The sequence below is a fragment of the Melanaphis sacchari genome, unplaced genomic scaffold (assembly GCF_002803265.2).
Source record: "Melanaphis sacchari strain LSU unplaced genomic scaffold, SCAv2.0 Contig85_pilon_pilon, whole genome shotgun sequence".
NCBI classification, from domain to species: Eukaryota; Metazoa; Arthropoda; class Insecta; order Hemiptera; family Aphididae; genus Melanaphis; species Melanaphis sacchari.
Window position 1 is genome coordinate 1,159,048 of NW_020271605.1, and position 25,834 is coordinate 1,184,881.

At 29.0% G+C, this 25,834-nt stretch overlaps 1 protein-coding gene across 5 annotated transcripts in view; it reads left to right on the plus strand.

The window, feature by feature from the left end:
• The window catches only part of LOC112602274 (disco-interacting protein 2), a 144,965-nt gene that overhangs the window by 102,951 nt on the left and 16,180 nt on the right, over positions 1 to 25,834 (plus strand). For 4 of the 5 annotated variants that reach the window (XM_025350260.1, XM_025350258.1, XM_025350257.1 and 1 more), the window contains exons 2-3: positions 16,208 to 16,282; positions 18,906 to 19,025. In XM_025350260.1, the coding sequence (XP_025206045.1) occupies positions 16,208 to 16,282; positions 18,906 to 19,025 (195 nt within the window). The remainder of the gene's footprint in view (positions 1 to 16,207; positions 16,283 to 18,905; positions 19,026 to 25,834) is intronic. The other variant, XM_025350259.1, reaches the window with a different exon arrangement.

A 25,834-nucleotide genomic window follows, 5' to 3' on the forward strand; every position in this document is an offset into this window, starting at 1 on the left:
TAATTAGTATCTAACCATCATCGCAGCTGTTTCGTAATACTTACGCCCCGATTATTTAACAAGATTTTAGTACACTAGGATTATTATATTAATACATAATAGTAATAAGTATTTACTTTAAGACCACCGAATTTTCGTGGGTCACCGCCACCGGCGTAGCGTCGTCACTATAGGTTGTTTTCGGAATAAACATATTTACGAAATATTATTAAATTTAAGTACACAATTTATTTAATTTACTAACTCACACCGTCCTTTCTCGCACGTTATTTAATGGTATTTTTCTCGTGAAACCTACACACAAATGTGCATAAGTTAATATAAAAACATACTTGATAGAAAATTCACAATACGGCTGGATTCTTTTGGTATACGCCAACGGTATTGGTTCTTAGTTAATGCAGTAACACATATCAAATAATATTTGATTCAATTTTTCTCTCTCAATATTTACGGATTTTTATTTACATTTCTTATTTTACTTTATTTCTCATTTAATTAATTTTTTTATTTTGTATTGAGTATTATTTGCTGCAATTAATGTTCGATTAATCCTGTGGAAATTATAGTTACTAATTATTAGCTAGGTACTAAAAAACAAAATATAATTTAGCTGGTTAAGTTAGGTTAGAAGAGCAAGTGTGGTACATCTTAAGAAAATGAGTTTTTTTTCATCTAGATGGTTTTTGGGATTATAGGTGTAAATAAAACAATTTATGTAAATTTAAAACATTATGAATACGGTTAAGTTATGTACAATTCATAATCACGACAGCTTGTTCATTTTACTTTATAGTGTTTTATATACTGGAATTGTTGTCCATAAATTGTTTGTTAAGTTTCTTTGATAAAATAAAAGGTTAAAAATTGTAAAATAAATTTTATAGTTATATGAACTTTTTTTTTTGTTATAAAGTCTAAACTCAAGTGGTATATTACATATTGTTTACTGCATTCTCATGTGTTCAATGGGGATTGTATTAACTGTTTGTTTAATGCCGAGGTACTCTAAAGAAATTTGAGATTTTTTATTGTTCATAAAAACTTAAGAAAAATTCTTTTCATCTATAGGACCCATATTTTACAAGAGATGTAAATATATTTATTTATAAAATAATAGATGTGCTTGTTGTATATATTATAAAAAGTGAACATTTAAACCTGCTTTCCATTGAAAAATTTAATCAAAACGACTATTTATTGTACCTATATGTAATTGTTGTATAATATTTTTTCTGTACACTCGACATACGTAATATAAATTATAATATTCGGATTAATTTTGTAATACCTCGTGCATATTATTATTGTTATAATAATACGTAATAAATAATAACCGAATTAATTTAAAAATAAAATCCGTATTGTTTATGTACATATATCAAATAAATAAAAATCCAGAGATTTGTTTATCGCATACTCAACAATCTCTCGTGTGTATCTATTCTACTTATAATCTTCGACATTGAGTAATTAAATCAAATAAATATATACATTATGTATTGCTTACGTTTTTTAAAAAATACAAGTTTTTTTTATCGATTTGATTAGATATATTATTTTAAAATCAATTTATGTTGTCACACTGATGAAATATGTAATACAATTTGATATCTTATTTTCGCTATAATCGTTCTATATTCTGTCAGTAAAATATTTATTATATACTCGAGTGTTATTTTTTTTTTTTTACGATAGACGTTTTATTATATGTGGTAATATATAATGTAGTATCGAGAAACGAAAAATGTCAAAACGTAGTGTCGCAGAACAACACGCGATAATATTCTCATTGTTCTAAAACATAGTGTATTATTTTCCACCCCATATGTGTGCACAGTTTATCAACTGTTAAGTTGGCGCTGCAGTTTTCTATAAAATGTATAGTAGCAGTGATGAAAGAAAGGTTTTAGAGACGATTGATGGTTGTGACGCGAAAGACAGTTAAAGCTCTATTCTCCGCAGACATGTGGCGTATTACGTCAAGTTCATAGTTAGTAGTTGGCAGTCTTCTTAATGTTGTATATTTTTTTTAACTATTACATATATTATTATTATTTGTTGTGGGGGTTTCTTCTGTGTCAGGTTGACGTATTGTTACGTGTTTTTCGTTTTGTTTTTGTCTTCCTGTGGTCGTTCTTCCAGGAAACTACCACAAAATTACCATATTTTATAAAATTGCGGCTAAAAAAAAAAATATATATCGATTCACTGCTTATAAATTACGACCACGCGGACACCTACGCATACACCATATGCAAAAAAAAAAACAAAATGTGTGGTATGACAGGTATTTTTTTTTACAATACACGTAATACCTGCAATTCGACGACTAGCTGCATTAAGTTAGTAGCAGGCGATTTTTCTGCAAATTAGATTTATATATTATATTATTCGTTTATTATTTTTCCCTGTTGGCTTACAAACTGATACTCAATCAAATGCTCATCGTCCAAAATATTTTCTCAGGTGCCACTAATTTATGTAGGATTTCATTTGCTATATGTTATATACGCGCGACGTCATTTTTCTTCAGGTTATTGCGAACAGTGTGTGTGGATTATGGTGCGCCTATAGCCATTATGTGTCCAGAATTTAAAGCGATCTCATTTCACAGTGTCTGCTAAGATTGTTAGTTATATACTTATATATCATCATGTGACATAAATATTTAATTGTTTTCCTATGCCCAATAATATATAATACTATAATAGTGTAGATATATATATATATATATTTGGTTATTTTCTTTTTTTTGTTTAATTTATCACTGGTGAGCTTATTGTTCCGTTAAAAAAGATCGTTTGTTTCAAACACAGTAGGATATTATATTAAAACTATAGGTATTACAGCCATTTCATTCCCTTAGTATATTATTGAATAGGAATAAAAATCGATGTATATTGACGACCAATAGTATGTAAAGAGGATTTTTGCCGCGTTCGTGGACAATATGGTACACAATAATTGTATAATATATATACTGTTTACATATCCCTCGAGAGTCGATGCATTGTAACAAAAAGTCAATTTAAAAATCTGTCAGGATATACGAAGCCATTAAATAGACTTCTGTCATTGTCATTGTAAAAATATATAATAATAAACAGAATTAAACGTTTTATTTTGTGTGTTTGAACTTTATATGAGTTCTGATTATGATAGGGATTTTTTAATATTATAATTCTATATATTATTTTTAATTTTGTAAAAAGTTTAGCTAAGGTGCAGTAAATTTACTAATTCAATCAAACTGGATAATTTGAAATTTTATATTTTATACTTCAAGTTTTTAATCTTTTCATTTCGGTTAGTTCAATTAGGATAATTGGTTTTGAGGAAAAGGAATATGGTATTTGAATTATATATATATAAGTTTAGCGTGTATAAAAATATTTACGTTATTGTTGCAAATCTCTTAAAATAGTTTAAAGTTTAAACGAACACCGAATTTCAATCATAAGACCACGGTATCAACATTTTTATAACGGTGGCCTTTCCATGCACATTATTTTAGACGTACTTCTTGCATGCCTTCAAATTCGACCGAAATGTTATTATAGTTTAAATTACTTTTGCTTTTCTGATCAATTGTTGTTTAAATAACTCTTACCGAATTCACGCTTCGTGCTTGTAATTGCATCGACTAACAAATTCAATATCTTCTTATATGCAGTTATATCAGTCAAAGACTCGTACGTGTATATGATACATGTGTTAAAGCAGTAAACATTATACTTTATAATATATACTTCAAACTCGATACCTGCTATAGCTTTTTTCTCGAATCGATAATTAAATAACTATTTTGTTTTATCGCACACTCGTGTATAATAATAGTCTAAATCTTCGTACATAATATATTATTATGTTATAATGTATAATATATCGTTCGTAAAAATGACCGATTTTTACCTACCGTGCGCAAACACGAAATCGAATATGTACGTTATCTGCCATTATTTTTTTCTCTCCCCTCGTAATATCGTCGTAAACCTACTGCGGTATAATAAACGCACGAATACGACAACTCGTGATGAAAGTTGTATTCCCACCGGTGCCCCGCAGAGTAGTATCTTGTTCTCCCACCCCCGTGCAGAGGCTAGCTGGGCAATATTGCTCGGCCGTCTCGGTATCTCGTTCCCGTTATATTGTTATATACATTATTTTATACACAATCGTGTGTTGCTATAAGACACACGAATGTAAAAAGATCCGGACTGGTGTACGCCACGATATGGTATTTACTATTTATATGTGTATCTGCCACCCGTGGCACACTGTATACCGTACGGTAAGTATGATTTACGGTGTTTGAGCGCGTTTATTATTATTTGCAATTAATGCTTAACAAATAATCTCATTGACCCTCCCCGATAAATTAATTTGCCCATTGTGGTCAAATCTTACTTACCTTTATATTTATATATATATATATATATATATATATATATGCACACATACATACATACATACATACATACATACATACATACATACATTATGATATTATCGTACGTGCAGTATATTTGTTTAAATACATAACATTCCTTTATATATTTAATATTATATAATATTATAATTTTAAAAGGACATCTGGTATTTGTACACTTTATTTTATTTTATTTTTTTTGTTTTACGTTATTTATGAAAAATGCACGAATACCTATTGCTCTTGATTGATCTTTTATCCTGAGTTGAATTGCGAACTAAAAAGATCGGTTTTTTGTGTTACCTATTCCACTTGTGTTCAATTATAATTTTAAACAAAAAACTTCTTTAGTTTAATTAAAATAAAATTATTGGATTCTACGCAGCACAAGTCCGTGACGGACTTATTGATTGTTTTCCTATCGGTTGGTATATCGCTTATGTCTATATGGTGTCGTACATTTTTAATGGTATTTTTTTTAATCGGAATGTGATCATGGCACCTATTGTGTACAGTTTACTATTTGTTTGAGTTAAAATCTCAATTATTTTCAAATCCATTGTTTGGATTACATCCTAAAAGAATTTTTACTGTCATTACCTCGTATCTTTAAACATTTTTAAATGAAACGGTCAGTTAATGATTATTCACCGATTGAATCAAATCAAAAAAAAGCTTTCAGTATAAATTTTTCTATTTGTTTTACTCGTTCGATGGAATTAGCTTTGCAGGAAAAGAGTTAATGTGTCTTGTATTTTTGAGCCGTTCCGAATTAACCCAAATACTCGGAGTTTTGGTATTTGTATGATGTAAAAAAATAATAATGGGTTCTAGCAATTGTTTGCTACACTCCTTTATGCATATTAATTATTAACGCGTACTTATATTATTGAATATTTTCCAGTTCGGAATTTGAATTTTTTATATTTTCAACGAGTGTCGCACAACTACTGTTTACAAAAGAGATAATTACGGATGTTAAATTCTCAAGATTCATCTGTATAAGGTGACCATTAAAAAATGCATTGTTTTTTAATTTTCTGGTTCTCAAAGAGGTTTAGCAATATTAGTTGTACTCGTGAGCGTGCTGGTGCGACCGAAGAAGTATTTACTCATTGTGTATCCCCTTTCGGTGCACTGCGGCAACGACCCGTGACCGAATAAAGAATATTCGTGGAGTTAATTAATTATTTATATTTTTCGCTGTTAACTGCAGTTAGCATGCGAAAGCTATCATTTAAAATATATGCACGCCAAATGACAGATACGTCATCGTAATTCATGCAGCAACTTATCGACGGATTCCCCGCTAAAAAAAATTTTATTAACACTATTGAGTTATCTATATGCTGTTAATTAATGTTACTGCGAGCTGACATAACAATAGAGTTTGTCCACTAATGGACCTTTGATGTACTGTACGCACGTACATTGCTATTACTTCAAGGTATATTTTACGTCCCTATATCTACGGGGGTATATCGGTGTGACGTTGTCAGCCGATATTAAATATTATCATGACTAGATCCTATATTTTTTAATATAACTAATTTATTGTTATTGTTTTTATTTAAATTGGAAATTATATCATATAAAATGTAAACTGCAACAAAATAATATTACACAATGTGATATGATAAAATATATTTTTGAGCCTGCAGAAGATTTTTACTTTAAAATGGGAGTTTACCAATTGCGCTTAAAATTATTTTACATACCAATTAAATTGGTATGTAAAATATACATATAATATTTGTATGTATTTTTAATTGCACTCAAAACATTTTAAAATACTTAATACAACTTATCAGTTAAGTATAATTATATAATACATTAATACACTCAACGATTTTTTGGTGAATATAAATACATTATTTTATATAAATAAATATAGTCAATTATTCACAGTTAAAGTTGTATCAGTTATATAATAATTCGCATTTAAACTTTATTACAATTGAAACTAATATTAAACAACGAGATATGAGTAACGGTTATCATCAATATGTGTTATTATATAAAGTACAGTATGTAATATAGTGCAACGAAACAATTAGGCTGATAAATATCCAACGATAATGAAAACTTATTTTTGTCTGTCACTCAAATGCATACTTGTACAATCAAATGTACGTAATAATAATAATGTTTTATAAAATTCCCGATATTGCTATAAAATATATTATAACCAGTTATTTAAACCAGAAATCAATTGATCAATAAATAAGTTTTTAATTTTTAAGCATTTTTGTGTGTAGGTTGTGTATGTCGATGTTAATGGAATCAGATTGAACAACAATACTTTCATATCTGAAGATAGGAAAATTTAAATACAAGCGCAATTGGTACACTGACTCTAAACAAAACCCTTGTTTTAGGCACAATTGGTCCATATCTTTTAAAATTGCTATTTAAAAAAATATATCATATTAATGTATAAATATATTCATATTATATTTGCACTGTATTTATTTGCATCAGAATATCTTCAACAGCCGTGCATAAATTGTTATATATTGTGTTCAAACTTCTGCAGTACGATGTACTCTGAAATTCAATCATATTATCATATATTGTAAACAGAGATTTGATGAGTATTTTGCAGCTTCAAACGTCATCAGATTCGACTCCTCCGCTCTAGACCGACCAAGTCGGTGATTACGCTGCTACTGCAGGGAATATGACACCGCCGACCGACGGCTGCGTAGTTTATTCTTTTATATACATTCATATTCGGTATACTAGCTGTTTTTTATTCGTATATATTATAAAAATAAACCCTTAACCTCCCGCCCACAGCACTCGTACCACTCTTTCAGTGGAATTTAGGTCATCATTGCATCCCCCGTATATATTGGCCGCCATTACAGTTACCACTACTGCCACCGGTGATAACCTCATCGCAAATGCATAGCGTATAATATAACGATTTAATAATAACATAATATATATTATACTTGCATAGCGTTCAGTCATAGGGTGTTTATCGACCAAAAATATGTTTGAGTGTTGGGATAATTAAAAAATGTTAACCATTTTCGACGTTTTAAAGTGTTGCGTGGCCATTGTGCCGGCAAACTATTCCTGATATTAGCGACAGCCATACAAATAATATATTATGATATTAATAATATTATTGTGGAACTGTATAGTTTGCGATCGGAGGACATTTGCGTCGTCCGTCATTGTGTATCGTTCAGTTGATTTGTATTACATATTTTGATGTGGTGATTTATTTCGCCGTGATTAAATTCCACCATCAAAACCTAAACTATAGTTTTAGGTACCTACTTTGTAATAGATGTCGTGTACACTCCGAAAATACAAACAGATTGCAGCAATACATAATATATGTGTCTAATGCACCGCAATGACTGGGCTATAATGCCGACAAATCACTTGTGTTTTTGCGAATGCACCCTTAAACTGTTCTGATGACCGTTATCGAGTGTCGTACATACATACATATATATTGTGTATATATATATTTATATAGTCGTATAGGATTATGAAAGGTATGTCCGGCCACACATACACACACTCACATTAGTTGGGGTAACTATACCCGGCGTTACCGGGATTCGATAAGAAGTCGTTATAACCTCCAATACTGAACCAACATAAAGAAAAAAATGCAATTATTGCCAAACTACATTTATAATAAACGGGTTCACGGGTGCCACGTCGGACGAAATCGGCCAAATAATATTATTTAGAAACAAGATAGATTTATCCGCGCTTATAAAGTCCTATATTTACGTTGCTTTACTATGATTTAATAATGCACACAACATTTATGTTACATTTAAAGTGTTGAATTCCTTTATTTCATGAATTTCCTACGAATGTCAGTTAAAGTATGAAATAACACACTAAGATAATTCTCGAACTAGTTATTCCGTTCAACTTTAGTTTGATTTCCATTAAAGTATAGAATATATTTAAATTCAAAATATGTTATAATATTTTATTTATTTTAAATTGAATTAATTATTTATTTGTATCCACGAGGCTATTGTGGGATTTATAGTTACACAATACTTCTTTTTTCTATTAGTACACCGCTTCGTATCACATTTTTTGGTACAAGTGCTCTTAAAAAAACCCTGACCAGTTCCTAGTGCCGTGCAGTAGTTGCCACAGATTTTAATATAATACTTTCATTTGGAACAGTTTCTACAGTTAACACATTTTATGAACATACTGTAAACTTGGATTGAGAGTACAGTTGTTTTAACTCTCTTGTAATTTTAATATTTTAGTAGGTATAAAATATAAATACAAAATGTAAAATAAAAAATGAATAGTGTTCTTTAAATTTATCTTACCATTACTACATCTTCGATTATAAAACTCATCATCCGTTAATTTTAAAACAATTGCAATAATTGAATGAGAATCATCTCTTTCTCTATCAACATCGGGGATTTTAACAAGCGCTGTTTAACCAATATTAGCACTATTTAGTTTTAATGAACAATTTTAACCACTATAATATAAATTTTTCATTAAATCTAATTTATTCGAATTCATTGCGAACCATATTAACATTTAAAATAATAGTGTGACAATACAGACTTACAAAAAGTGACACGTATAACTGTAAAACTATTACTAAACGATGATCTTATAATAACACGATAAATATTCATGAACATTGTCTGTTGGAGCCGAGCGCTAATTTAAATCTGATACGAACAAACTGAATCGAAACGACCGATAAGACGTCGCTCGGGTGACCCAGCGTTATCAGTGATCATATTTTGTGCAATTTGACTCATTAACGAAATAATGTAAGATAATATTGTATATAATATCTAGTTGTAGAAATTATATACATTACCTACACGTTTTAGTTATTTCATAAATTGTCTAATTTAACGCTTAAACTGTGTCATATATTGGCTTTCCATTACCAGCGGTCACTAATAATACTAAATAATGAATTTATCGTTATTTATAAGCAAATAAAATATTATTTGGATGCGCTATACGATGCAGTTATACGATGCAGTTATATAATATAGAAACTGACAAAAATTTTTTATACATCAAACATCGACAACTATCAAAATGTTGTTAACAAAAGATGGTTTTTAATTATGAGTAGGTATAATGCACGACGGAATGTTTCAATTTTATTCGTCTCTTCTTGAAATTTAATCTATTTCGTTTTGCGATTATTAATATTTTAGTACACTTTATTATATAAATGCCTGTTAAATATCAAAGTATAGAATTATTCAGTGATGCGAGTATCTTGTAATTTTTGGTTAACCCAAATATGTTCCAACATTTTAAATTGTTTACACTTAATACAAATCCAAAATTCAGAGTGTATTTATTAATTATCAGGTTAGAATATTATGTATAATAATTTATAGTCCGTATTTTTCGAGTACGTACTTTAAAATAGCATCAGGCTAATAAAGTGAAAACAAGAAAATTGTAACAAAAGGAATTTTATCTGCATATAAATTAAATAATTTACGGATGTTTAAAATAATTGGTTTTATTGTTTTTAAACATTTAATACGTATTTACTATTAAGTTTATACCTACCACTAAACTCACCGAGTAAACCTACTGTCCCTGCATATTGTGTTACCCAAGACGGTATGGTTCGTTGTATGTAACAATCTTATTGAAAATAAAGATCATGATTATTTAATTGCTATAGATTCGACTTGATAGTTATACCTTACACCGCGCAAAAAAGAAAATACATATATTTCACTTATACCTTTTATGAATGTTCAAAACAAATTTTTTACATATTAAATGCACTTATGTATGAAGATAAACACAAACTCCTATGTATATTATACGGCTGCGAAGAGCTATAAAATTCTGTCGGATGAGTCGCAGTTGTCTCGTTTAGTCTGTTTTCATTAAATCGTAAAACAACATTATTACACAGACAAACAAAATACCTCATACACAATATATTTAATATATTATACTCGTAATATACAACTCCTGGGATGACTTTGAAATTTCGTTATCGTCTCCTCCAACCGCGTGCACCTGTTGTATAGTTATTGTTGTTTAGTAGGCATATATTATATCAACCAATACCTTTAATGGAAGATGAACATTGAGCACGCAAACGGATACAGTACAGCGCGGCGTGTGTTAAACGTTTCGTAAATTAAAACAATAGACTCTCGTTTGGCGAAAGCCGTTGGCTTATATACCGTATATTATGATGTATATGGGTGATATATGTGTTTTGATTCATCGTCGCGACCAATTAGTTATGCGTGTCACATATATAGATATGATAATTGATAATGTAATAATAAATATGTCGCTGTTGTCGTTCTATTTAAACTGTGACTCATCATAAAAATCATTTTTGAATTCACATGATGCGTAAATTGCAAACACACACACACACATAAACACACGTATTAAAATATAATATTTACTCTCAAATCGCGAGAATTCCACCTTGTTAGTGCTTATCAGTTACCCTCTCTGCAAACCCCTTGACGCTTTTTATCCGCATTATAGTTTATCCACTCTGGCGTTATTTCGTGTAATTTCGCGTTCCATAGACAAAAGACAACAGTGTAGTGCGTATCGTGTACAAGATATATTGGTCTCTGTCCAAATATTCGGAGTCTATCTATACACACACACACACACACACACACACACACACACACACACACACACACACACACACACAATCATGCTAACATTTTCTCAAAACATAACATCAAGTGGTCCCGCTAGTCGAAATTTAGCTGCGGGCGTTGTTTCGATCAGCTGCAGTAGCAGTTGTTCCGACAGTGTTTTACACACGCTAATATTATCCGTTTTGATTACATCATAATAAAACTCGGCGTTAACGTTTGGTTTTCCACCTCGGTCAACATCAACGCCGTCACTCAATGATATGCGTATCGTCACTGCTACTAAATTGCTGCTACGCGAGTAGGAGCAATCCGCGTGTAAAGGATGTGGTGGAAGGGTAGATGAGAGCCTAGAGGGGAGACATGTCTGGTTCGGACGAGGACCAGAAAGGAGAGAAGTCAGCCAACACACAATTGCAATGTGTATATTATAATATAATAATATAATGTACACTGTATTATATGATTTTATTATACACGTATATGTATATTGTATACGGTTTAAAACGTACCAGATCGCGTTAAAACAACACTACACACGAACGTGCGCACATTCTAACACACACACTTCACTATATTGCTGCTGCTGTGGGTGGAACGAACTCGCATTTATAAATCACTTTATGAAGTTTGCTGCTGCAGCTCCGCGTTCAAACGGCCCCATATATACGTACAGTTTCTTAACTGGATTATATGTATAACCGCTCGTATCTACCTGTATATATGTATTTGTGTGTAAATACAAACTCGTATATAACCGTCGCTTGTGCGTGCTTTGTGGAAGTTTTTGGTGTACTCTTTATGGGTGCCCGGTTGTATTGTCGGGTAGAATGCGCTTGTTATTCTCGGACAAATCTATAGTTACGCTCGGTCGGCTATTTGCTGCAGTGAATTACACATATGTTCTAGGACAGCTGCAGTATTGTTTTTAAAGTTTTTTGTTGTTGGTTGAATGAGTGGGGGATTCTTGCTGTTGTTATTATTTATCTATGCTTTTTTATTTAAATTTTGAGTATATTATATACTAGATGTAAAACCCAATTTAATCTGTAAAAAACTGAACAATCATCAAATATGACGGTATGTAGGTGTATTTCGGTTTAAATGTAGGTATAAGTTATAGGTTACCTTAGTTCACGGATAAATCGGTATCTGTGTATTTATCTATTTTTATGAATTAATTCAACCGGGATAGGCGACCACCTTGTGGTGGAATTAGATATAGTAATTGGTATATTTTCAAGTGTGGTTAAAATTATACTTTATCGATATTCTTGAAATCTCTAAAGTTAATCAAAATTTTTTATTAAAATTGTTCTACTATAGGTTTGAGTACACGAACAACAAATAAATACACATTTTTTTTATATAATTTATTAATTATTGTAGTATAATAAGGTTATAACACCTGTGATGCTTATGTCGCCGGCCTGCAGTCTGATGTGTAGTATATTAGTGATTAGCATAGTCAGTCGTGCGCGCGTGTGCCAGCGGAGTGCGTCCGGTTTGCGCACGCTCGCGCGTAAACATCATATTATTATTAATTGTTACCTATGTTAAATGTAATGTTCATAATATTTTTTAAGTTGTAAATTTTTTGAATTATAATAAACAATATCGATATAAATTTATAAAGTGCGCTGTGTAAGTAATTTCCTTTACGATTCAGAGCCATCTATAATACTACAAACAATATATTTAGAATTGATAAAATGTCTCTTTTATTTCTGTAGCCTATTGCAATCTATAGGAATTGAAAAATAAATTTATCTACATACTACAGAACTCGAGTCTCAAAGAATGTGTGTGTAAAGTTTAATGCCAATTGTTTCAGTAGTTTCCAAATCCATAAGCCTTCTATGCCATACAAAAGTAAATTCACTTTTATATGTATAAATATAATATTATGTAGAATGCGTCTCGTTCACTTCTATACATCGGAAGTGGTTAAAATTACATTTATAAATGAAATAATAAGTTAAAACCAGCATAGTATGTATAATACTATACCTACTACATTATAGTAACATTACTATACTATATTATTATACTACTGTATAATAACATGTCGACCCTCACGTATGCCCATGCACATCTAATGCTGATACTTTTAATACTCGTAAAAGTTACACAGTAATTTGGTATCTAATCTCTGTTTTTTTTTTTTTTTTTTTTTTTGGAGGGGAAGCATTTTTTTATACTCTTGTCAGTTTAAGACTTAAATATCTCAATGTATGTCATCGTATAAATCTAGCGTTGCTGTCACGTGATGTGACCGATGCCGTCTGGCGCCCGGGTCATAAATCAAAATATCGCTTGATAGATAGTAACTGTAATAATATAAGGTACCTATCCGGCGTTTGCGATGGTCATCGTAAACTACGGACGTATACACTATACGTATATATATTTATATGTATGGAAGGAAAGAGCACAGATGGACGGCATACACACACACATATATAATATATATATATTATATTTTTTCAGGGAGGATTTGTTTTGTATAACCTATATAATATGTATTGAAATTGTTGTCGTGTCAAATTCGCGCGTGTCGTTGATATATTATTTATTCTATTATAATGCTGAACAGTGGGCATTATTATTATCATGTGCTTTCGTCCGATGATATATACGTTTATATGTATGTGTGTGTGTGTGTGTGTGTGTGTATGTTTGTACACTCGAGCGAGTCGACCACTTTTGTTTACTATCGGTTTTCGATTCGTCCTGGCAAAACAGTATTCGACTCGTGAAAATATGCTTTTCGTCTACTCGTTCACCGTGGGATGACGGGTTCGGCTGACTATGCACGTTTTATCACCTCGCTTAAGTGAATATCTGTCTACACACGATGGTGCAAGGGATTTGTGTTTATAAATGATATCACAACCGTGTACAATAATATATTGATCATCTATACATTTATGTATGTATACACACATTTACCTCCCTTCCACGCGATTAGTTCGTATCCGCCCAATGCATTGTGCAAGGTATGAGAGTAATAGCCTACTCTGATCCACATTTGATTGTTTTTATATATACAGCGTATATTATGTAGGTTTGTGTAAAATACACGAAAATGCATATCGCGAGTTTGTGTATGTTTCTTTTACACGCGTATAAGATCGGGTGAGAAAGACGGAATAGTGTACACAATGTAGGTAAATGCGTATTGAAACTTAGTTGGTTGTTTCTATTATACTTCTAACCCCGTGAGTATTATATACATACACTATTTACGATTTATAACCTTTATAATATGTGTAATGGCATGATACTTTTATTAAAGAAATGGTTTAGTCTTTTTCCGTTTTCCGTAGCAATATGTATTGTTATATATTTAGGATGTTTGTACAGAAAAAAAATATACACCTATACCATTTTGCGTCGTTCTCTTGAATTCGTTAAATTTAGCGCACGCCGTATACATTATTTGTATAATATATAATATTATGCATTTGCGTTGTACGTTTTTAATATTTTATTAAAATTTCCCGGAATCGTATTTTCGAAATTTCGAAATTTTATAATTTTAACGGCTCATCAGCGTCACTGGAATCATATAAACATATAATATATATACACGTATATATGTGTGTACTCGTATGTGACACAGATCATCATGGGAGTTGATGTTAAAGGAACTGTTAAATATTCTATCCCGTTAAACTCGTTTGTGCGACCTGGAATAATGGTTTTGAATTTTATTTACCCAATAGTACATAATATGTGCGCGCGCTGTAAAAATATATAGATTAAAACTCTATGACGAATAAGATATTATAATGTAGTATTTTTCTTTTATTTGTTTGTTTGACCATTATATATTTCTTTACATGTTTTTAAATAGTTTTAATTTTAGAGATCTATAATATTTAATCTGTTTGAGCAATAATTGTAACGACAAAAAAACGCATATATTTTCTTAGCTATTTTTCTACATTACTTTTCATTCTAATTTATTTTGTTTTCTAAATTAATTTTGAGTTATACTTGTATTCACCCGAACTAATTAAAATCTATAATATTCCTAGTAAAATTATTGAAAACAAATATTACGCATAGTAACCATCAATTCAATTTTAAAATAAGTTTAATATTTAAATGTAGGTTAGGTAATACAAAATTAAAAATCGATATAAAGTTCAGAAATATTTTTCAATTGAACTTAAAATTATCTTATGTTTTTAGTTGTTGTCTTAAAATTTATAAAAAAAATTTTAATACAAATATAATGATTGTCTTTTGAAAATGCAAAAGTCACATTCTTTAAAATCGTAATAAAATTAATATTTTTTTGATAATTTAGTATTGTAATTATTATTTTGTTTGATTTTGTATTTTAATCAATGAATTATAAATTTGTTAATTTTACAATAATATGTTTTTATTTTTGTGTCTATCATCAACTTTTGAAACAATAAAATGTTTCGATTTTTAACTTTAAGTGTAGTTTCTAGTAGCAAATTGGATTTAATTGGTAGTTTGAGAAGTGAAAATTCCTAGTACTTTTTAAAATAACTAAGAAAAATAAAAAAATAAAATAAAGAAAAATAAACATTTTTACACAAAGCCAGAATTTGACAACAAGCATTTTGTGTTTTCGTGTAACTCAATTAGAGAAATTTGAATTTTTGTTGTATATTTTCTATAAATGTTAATAACAATATTTTCGCTCGTTTGAAAACCTTAAAAATTTTAAATAAGATTCTCCATAATTTGTTTTTTAATACATGTGTATTGTATATTATTTTATACAATTTAAAAAAAAGATGGAATAAATAAGAAGACTGAAATTAAATTAAAAAAATATATATTTAAAAATGTCTGCGTAAAATTACTTATTAATATTGAAGTCGTCATCATAAAATTAAGATATTTTTATTCTTTATTTACAATTATTGATATATATATACATATATTATTTGTACATACTTAAGTTTATGTATACTGCTTTTGAAAAGTTAATTGACTATAATCAAACAACAGCACTATTATTGCGTTTGTAGAATTTATTAATATTGTAAAAAATTCCTTATCCCTTTATTAAGCGTAATTTTAATAATTTTTCATTAACAATTAAAAAGGTTCATATTTTAACAAGAAATTATTATTTTCTTTACAGGTGATATTACACAAAAAGGGTACGAGAAAAAGAAGACAAGACTTTTGGCTCCTTATGCTCCTAAGCAGCCCCAAGGTTTGTAATCGTTATTTATTTTTTACCACGTTTTTTAATGACCTAATCGATTTACATTTTTTGGTCTATAACATAAATTTCAAATCATTTCATCTACTCTCTTTCTTATTTTTTTTTTATAATACGTATTTTGTTTCTGATTTCGTTAAGGCTTCTTTATTGTCTATCCTTTTTTACGATCAAACGTATTAAAATATCCTTACTCGAATGGCCGTACTCTGGTCCACACTTAAAAAATAAAATAACAAAACAAAGGATTGTTCAACAAAAGAGAAGGTCAATAAATATATTGTACTACAAAATATATTAGTCTAGATAAAAATAATTTTATTCTTATAATAAAATTGAAAAATACTGTGTTTATTTTCCTTTAAGTTTGAATATCCATGATACATATTTGGTTTTATTTAACAGGTACAAATTAATGTACCTAATATACATTTAAAATAGATTTTTACAAGTTTAAATTATTTTATATTTTGTATAAGTCACATTTTATAATAACCGTATTGCAGAAATTTATCAGATTCTTCTTTCAATAATTAAAATTATTTTCGAACTATTTATTATACATTTTTTTTTTTTTTTTTTTTACTGCTGAAATTTTGAATGTCCAATGTGTATAATTTTCAAATTAATTGTACCAAGATTAATATATATATATATATATATATATGTTTTTTATAAATATTTTTCAATCCTATTTATTACATAATTGATAAAGATTATCATTAATACATACGTGTAACTTAAATGTATAGTTGATTTTAATTTGATTTCCTATTAATGTATGTTCTGATAGTGGTAGTACGTAGTAAATGTGTATAAATTATAGGTAAGTATAAATTTGTTTTGTAAGCTGTGACATGCTAAACGAATTTAATCACTGGTCAATGATAAACGGTGTGTACTTCATTAACCACGTGTGCTACACATATTTAAGAATGAAAAACTATACTAAATACATATATTAAATATGCATTAATATCGTGTTAAATGTTTATCCTTAAGTCAAAGAAAAATTATATAGTAGGCGGGTTCTAAAGTAATATATCTAAAAATTGAAAATATATTTTTCGTTGTAGGTTGTACCAATCACAGAGTTCATAGATATTATCTATTCGTTTTATAACCACCTACTTACAAATTAAACATATCTATTTACCAGTAAACTTACATGTATAAATACAATAATTTTAAACTACATTATTAATCATTTAAGAATGATTTATAGTTTTATTCCTAGCAAATAATAAAATTACATCCTTAATCATTTTTATTTATTCTTTTTATTATTAGGTATTAACTGTAAATATAAATGTCTGTAATCAACATATACTAGGTATATGTTAATGATTTCCATTTAGCTTGTAATTTTGTTTTTATATATACCTATATATATATATAAGTACTTAGAGTATCTTTTATTTACTCGATGTTTACCCTTCAGACTTTCTATGTTTTTAAATTATCCTAAATTCGGTAATTTTCCTTCGACACTAATTGACTTACATTTTTTTATTGTAAAGGAAATAATAACAAAATTCTTTCGGTGATTCATTTAAATTGAGATATATTTATTTATTTTTATTTTTACATTTAACTATTTCTTGGTTGTTTATTATAAAATAAATAGTATTATTTTATTATTTAATAACTAATAATAGATTAGATAATTAAATCTGTTAGTAAGAAAATTCAGTAATGTGAATAATTAAATAAAAACCTTTTGGTGATATTGCGATGTCCCATAGAACTAAATCGATTTATAAAACCTTTTAAATAAATTAAAAACAATTTTATGTTATTTTTTATAGGTAGGTATTTATACGTGTAAGTAATTACTGAAAAGTTATAGGATTTTAAGACTCATCGCTAATTTCCGGTAGGTAAAAATCACAATATACTTGTCAAAAGTATCACAATTTATCTAGGTTTAATAACATCATCCAATTATTAAATTTAAAACAAAAGTTTTAATTCAATGGATGTACGCTATTTCTAATAAAATAAAATATTTCATTAGTTCGATCAGTACGTAATACAATATTATGCAATTTTAGCACTTTATACCGATCTAACGAATATAATTTGACGTTATTATGATGTTTGATACATCTTATTGAAAATTTTACAATCAATCTAATTCTTGAGAAATATAATTACAGAAAGTGCCTATTTTACTAAACGTTTTTATGCTAATGGACCCTGGAATTTTCGTAAATCCAAAATAATTAGAAGTCTTAATTTAGTCACAATAAATGGCTATACGTACGGGTATAAAAAGTTACACGGTTAATAAATTATCAACGTGCCTGATTACGTATTCGTGTTTCTCAACTGAGTAAAACTGCTCTCTATGTGATATATAATTATGTACATGTATTATATTCATAAATAATATTATAATTTGTGATGTATATAGTATTTATTAGTATTTATCTATGTATGATTATTGTACATACAAAGGGAAGAAATCATCGAGTCCTTGATTTGCGCCTATCGTATTTACGATTACATGTTATTATTATTAAGTTTACTGTATATAAGACCTACATAAATATTATATATTGTGAGTATTGAATGTGCTGAACCAAGCGTGTGTGTTGTGTGTACTTTACAGTCGGTCCCCCTTCGGCTTCGAACAGTAAACAGCCGTCTTCCCAGCAGCATCAACACCATCAACATCGCACCAGGCGCACGCAAAGACGCGTCACTCATAATGAGAAACGATATCACTCAGGTATATTATAAAAAAACCCTTGAACTTTTGTGAATTCCCCTTATTCGATTTGTTTAATAATTATAATTATTATTATTACTATTTTATGCGAGATTATCATTATTATAATAGTATAGTATAGTATTGTGGTGTGTTGTGCATGGTGTTTGTGACATATATATTTAATTGATATATTATTATATTTTGCCTTCGTAGATTTAATAATATATAACATATATTCTATTCTTTCGCTCTGTCGCTTGATGGTACCTATATATTGTGCACGCTACGCGCCGCTGAAAACGTGTGGTGGGGTCATTGCGGGCCTCATCATCCTAACGGCAAGAAAAAAAAATAAATTTTTTTTTGAAAATATTTTTGTTTTTGTACTCATGATAATTGCTAACTTCATATAATAGTAACTGACGATTGAAGAATCAGACTAGACGTCTAGGCGTGTGATAACCAATACATTCTAACTCTATATATTAGATGAAACCGTGTAATATGTAGTATAATTAATATTTAGTATATTCTCATTACTCAACATATCCTTAAATCTGATTGTGTTTGTATTAGAATGGTGAAGTTTGAGGGAAAGAAATCGATGATATAACATTTTATATACTCGTATATTACTCGCGGACACATTATTCTCGGCTAATTCGTATGTTTTGGGAATCTTGTAAATGTGCTTGTCAAATTACTCCTCAAATAAAAGAAGATAATCTTGTGCAGGGATAATATTGTCCTCGTAAAAGTGTAAAACGCGTTATTTCTACACTTTGAATTTCAGTTTTCCTTTCCGCCAGCTTCGTAACAAATTCAATTAACAACATTTGTGGCGTTCCGTGCGTGATACGAATGAATTAATTTTTTTCTCTTCATTCACTTGCGCGTTGCAATCCGGAGAAGGATTTATTCTTGTGGTTAATGCAATTCAATCGTAAAATGAAACAATATATATGACATAGGTAAAGGGTATTATCTGTGGGTGAAGAATAAAATTGTGTTTTTTTTTCCAATTATAATACAATGAACTCCACTGCAAGGTCTATACTAATAAACTAGGATATTTGAACTCTCAACAAAGCATTTTGTGATTTTGCGTGTACAAAAACCTCTCGCCATTTTTAAGTTTAATCCGAAAATCGAGATAATCCTCAGACTTTTGCTGCACAGCAATAATTTATGTATATTTTACACAATATATATATATATATAATATTTATTAGGAAAGCTTATAATGTATGATTGCCGGGAATACAGATTATATGCAAGTCATCAAGTCCATATGTCGTTTAAATCAATATACATCGCTTCACTGTTAAAATATCCTAACTGTAAAATACTTTTTACTGTATATTATTCTTATTTTGTACTTAGGTTGAATGCAAACATTAGTATTCCAAAATGTCTTATAAATGATGTTTTTTTAAATTTTTTTTTTAGAGGTAGACAATTTTTTTAAAATTTATATTAATGTTTAGGAGTGAATTTAAAATTTATAGACACACTTTAATTTGTATACGTATTTGTAAAATTATTATTTTTCTTTTGAGTATTTAAGTACTCATATTATAATATTATAAGTATCACACATATTAAACATAATAGAATGTGCAATATAGAAGTTATATAAAATCTATTTTTCATTATATTACAGAATTATACTTAAACTTATTATTAGAAATTTTTTACACATTATCAAATATTATTCCTATTCAATATTTACAAATCAAGATTTATTTCAATTACGAACATCGGAGTGAAAAAATTAGAGTAATATAAAATATTAGAACAAACAGGTATAGGTATATAGGTATACTCATTGAGTTTATTAAATTTTGTAATAAAATAAATCTCGAAAAAATCTAATACTATTCCAAATAATGATGATATTTTTTATATGTAATTTATTAATAATTATATGATACATGGTTTATATAATTCTAAAGAACTTAGGTACTGGTTGAATGACAGTCCTTTTTATCGTTTTATAATTGAGAACCCATAACGATACCCGGAATATTTTACATTATTTGCATAATATGTGCTTACTAATGTTAACCAAATGTACACGTGATAAAGTCGTTATAATATGAAATATATTAAGTGGCTAACCATAAATTATTTCTCATTATAAATACATGAATTTGATATTTTTTAAGTACGCTGTAGGATGCAATAGGGTATCATAAGTTTTTACGTTAACATTTTTCTTTCATTTTTTATTTTGTTCTTTATAATGTATAAGTATGTATGTATGGTATGTTCCTTTGTGCACGAGGACGGACCAAGAGCTCATTTAAAATCATATAACACTCAAACCATCACAGTAACAATAAAATTGTTAAATGAAAACCGTAACTGTTTTTTTAAACATATCTAAAGCTCTTGTCAAATGAATAGACCTTAGTTTTCAACCCTCGAACACACGTAAAGGGTTAAAACGGAACATGAATCATGCACGAGATATTTATTATGCTGTGGAAAATGAAACTACATGCTATACCACGTGTTTAGTATCGCGTTTTTCTAAAGAGTAGTTTTTGTCTATTATTTATTGTTAACGGCACGTTAGATGGACGGAATATGCTTAATAAATATTTTACTCTGGATGAATTTTAAACGATTCGAAAACAGTGTACCTACATATCAAACTATACCTAGCCACCTAAATATTTAATAATTTATAATGCCACGAAAGGGTGTGTAATGCGGTATGGTGCACAGGTTTCTATAAATTGTAATTATTGTTATTATTATTATTATTGACACTCAACATAAACATAGCATCAGCAGCTGTATTATAGTAATATTTTAAATTTGATCGCTAATTATCGATGTCTGATTGGTCGGCAACAATGATGATTAATCTCATCTTCATTTCATATAGTATAGAGAACAAATAATAACTTCTGCACGTCGCCGTAACGAACATACCTATGTAGTGATTGTACGCATATATTTATAATTAATTTTCAAATATTTTATCGTATATATGTATTGTATATTTACGATGATGCAGTACTCTTCCTATATATCTGTGTATGTGTGTGTGTTGGGGGTGTCAATGAATATATACGATTCATTTCATCGTTTTTCAGTACTCGTCAGTCGTTGACCGTATACAATATATATAATAGTATGTGTATAGTGATTAAAAAACAATATTCTATTCAGGCGAGTCTCATATTATACGTATGCAATACAGTGTCAGTGTTATTACTTATTATTGTATTGTTTATTATAATGTATGAATGTGATCATTGGCATGCGAACCGGATTAAACATTATGGGGCGTGACCTCATCGTATGAGTTTTGTTTTCGAAATAATAGTAATTTAGGTAAGTAATAAATAATAAGATTAGGTATTACCTAATAGGTAATAGGTACATAAAGCACTGCTGGATAATTATTTTAACAGTGAACACTTATTTTTTCTAAAACTAAAAGTTTTTAAAACAACTTTTTTATACATATTTTAAAGTAATTACAAAATATTTTTTTGTCTATAATTTATCTTTATAATATTTTTAAGCTTTGCTTTTGGAATGATAACATGTAATTTCAATTTAGTATTTAAAAATATAATGCATTTCTGAAAATTCTGATGTATTAAATAGAGTTGTGAACTACTCGAGTTTTTAAATAATTTTTTTATATTTAAATAGCAGTAAATACACTTTGCTCATTTAAACTTTAAATACTCTATCAGTAACAATAATTTAACCAGTGGTAGCCTGTACATAATCTACATATCTACACTAAAACACAAATAGATTATTTTCAAAAGGGGCGTTTGGAGATCCATACTTTGTTTGATGTTATATGAACGCTACGGAACGTTCTTTGTATAGTTATGCGTTATAATTTTAATTATTATACAAGTTACCGCAAAATTGTTAATAAAGGATAAATTCTCCATAATATATCATCCAGATTAAATAAATATATTTTATAAATAATTTAAAATGGCTCAAAGAAGGGAAGAGTCTGGACCAAGTACTCCCTCATACCTTGTTACATCTCTGAACTTCGACGATTTCGATTTTTATGCATGATATTCAGTTTAATTAACATAATTAATAATAACGAATACTTGTGGTTTATTATTATCATAACTATTTATAATTAAGGCATTAATAACTATTGTTTTGTTAAATACACATTAAAATGGTTTATTACTTAGATTATGATGTAATATCCTGGTATCTATCATATTCTACGTATAATGATGTCGTGTTTTCCGAAAAACCCCAGCCTAATATTTGAAAACCGTTACATTTGAATTTTTTTTATATATTATTTTTCATTGTTGATGAAAAAGAATGGTCTGTTTTTAATTTTTATGTTATCTTTTAATGTAGCTGTATTATTTCCGCGCGCAGTGTAAAATAAACATTAAAAATTCTAGGTATATACATTTATATATATATATAATATTATACCTAAATAAGAAAAAAATGTAATAAAAAAAGTGTTTGCTTGGATCTCTATAAAGTCGTGATGTTTAAATTAAATTCCATCTATAGCTGTTAATGAAATACCGGAGTGTTTTTCTCTTCGCCCGAATAATGCAACAAATCAGTTTAATTGTTTTGAATGCTCAATGGCATTGGTATATATAATATTTAATTTTAAACAAAATAATAAAAAAGCGTTATAATTTTTATTTTTATCTTCTCTATTCTATAAATGCTATAGAACGATAATATTATTTCAAAACTTTTATAATTATTATTCTGCTTGCTAATAATATGCATTATATAATGTGTACTTAACCCAAATTAATAATAACGTGCCTTAATTGTTACGTTTGTATTTTAAATTAATATTTTATATCTATATAAAACACTATAGGTAATCAATATGAAAGGAAAAAGTGTAAATTAGGTATTTGTGATTCAATGAAAGCAGTAAGTATTATGTATTAATACTGATGTAGTAAAATAGTCTACGTTTTGCAAAGATTTTCATAAATTATTATAATAATGAGTTGGTATTTAAATACCATGTTAAATATAAATTCTTGTCGATATAATATGTTTAATGTACGTTCTGCGATTTATTCATAATGTTTATAAGCGCGTGATAGGTTAAGTAAAATTTTTCTAATTCGTCGTTGTGTCGTGTTGTTTCAACCTCCTCGGTTTTGTATAACTAGAGCCTTATAATTCTATCCATGTGTCGTTTTTTTTTTTTTTTTAATTGTTAAAGACTGTTTTTTATATGAGTAATTTCATACAATTAATATTTGAAACTACATTTCTGCAGTTTTTTTTTTTATATAAGTAGAATACTAGGTATACTGGAATAGTTTTTTTTTTTTTTTTAACTATTGTGCAGTACCTATAAAATATTTAACTAATATAGTTTACTATTCATAAATTTACAAACATTTTAAGATAGTGCGATAGTTATTAGTACTTAGGGTTAGAATAGTATAGGATTTTGCATTTTTTTTTTTAGGATTTACAGGATATAGCTTTTTAAGCACAAAATGTGATTTGGTCATCTACGAGTTCAAATATATAGTTTTTATTTTGCATATCTTTGCATTTTTTGTACTTTTTTGAATTTAGGGTCATTTTTTTTTTAGGTTTTTTAGGTCATTAAAGTCCCAGCCCTAATTATTAAGTATCTTGAGAATACCTCTCGAACTTTTAATGTATTCAATACATGTTTATATCTTCCTATAGGTAAACATAGATCGTAGACCTAATCAATTATTTTCTTGCATTTGGTATACATGTATAATTGTATAAAGTATGTATTAATATTAACGAAAAATGAAAAATGTTTGTAACATTAAATTTAAAATAAGATTTTCCACATTACAGTGGCTCGCGATGATATGTATACGATTGTCAGTTAATGATACCGAAGCTACTCGCGTTCTCTGCGTAGATTTCCGGCGTCGAGACCGCCGGTCGCGTGTAATTGATTCGATCGACAGCGATATGATTTTTTTTTTCATCTCCACGCCTCTTATTTATACACATCCTTACGCGTCTGAATATCGGATATCCGGCGCGTCGATTGGCGAGGAGCGAGAGGGAACTACGACTCTCCGCTGATTCACGGTTCAGTCGTAAATCTCGTCGTAATTGTTGTACGCCGCGTACATTGTATGCGTACTGCAATACAATACGTCGCACAGCTTATCGGTGATATATGAATGCGACAACTGCAACAGCACTATATTATATATAGGTAGGTGCAACGTATGTATTGTATAATGTTGTTATATATAGAACAGTATTACCTACACGTTTCTTTGATCGTCGAAAATATCGGCGGCGTACATTACGCACGCACGCGCACCGATAAACACAATGACACATTACGTTTCCGGTGAATATATTCAATATTGTGTGTGATATATAGCAAATAGTTTGTATATGATGTTAAAAAATTTAAAAAAATAATGTTCTGATAGGGTACAGGTATCAGGTTATACTTATATAATATGTATCTAACTACCGCACCGGTATCGTAATTTATAACACACGTTGCTAGCAACGGTGCTGCAGAGTGTTTTTAACGAGCGGTCACGTCGGATATGAGAAGGATATGCAGTGCTTTCGACTCCTCCTTCCCTCAACCCTTCTCCCACCGACAACGACGACGCGCGTATACACTGCAGATCGCCTACTCTGCGCAGCGCAGTCGACTAACCTCTCGCACACTGCAGTATATTCCCATCTTCGTATATTACGTGATTTTAACCCGATTATTATATACATAGATGTGTGTGTATGTACCTGAACGACCGTATATATTATATATAGGTGTACACGCCGCGTGTGTATAATATTACATC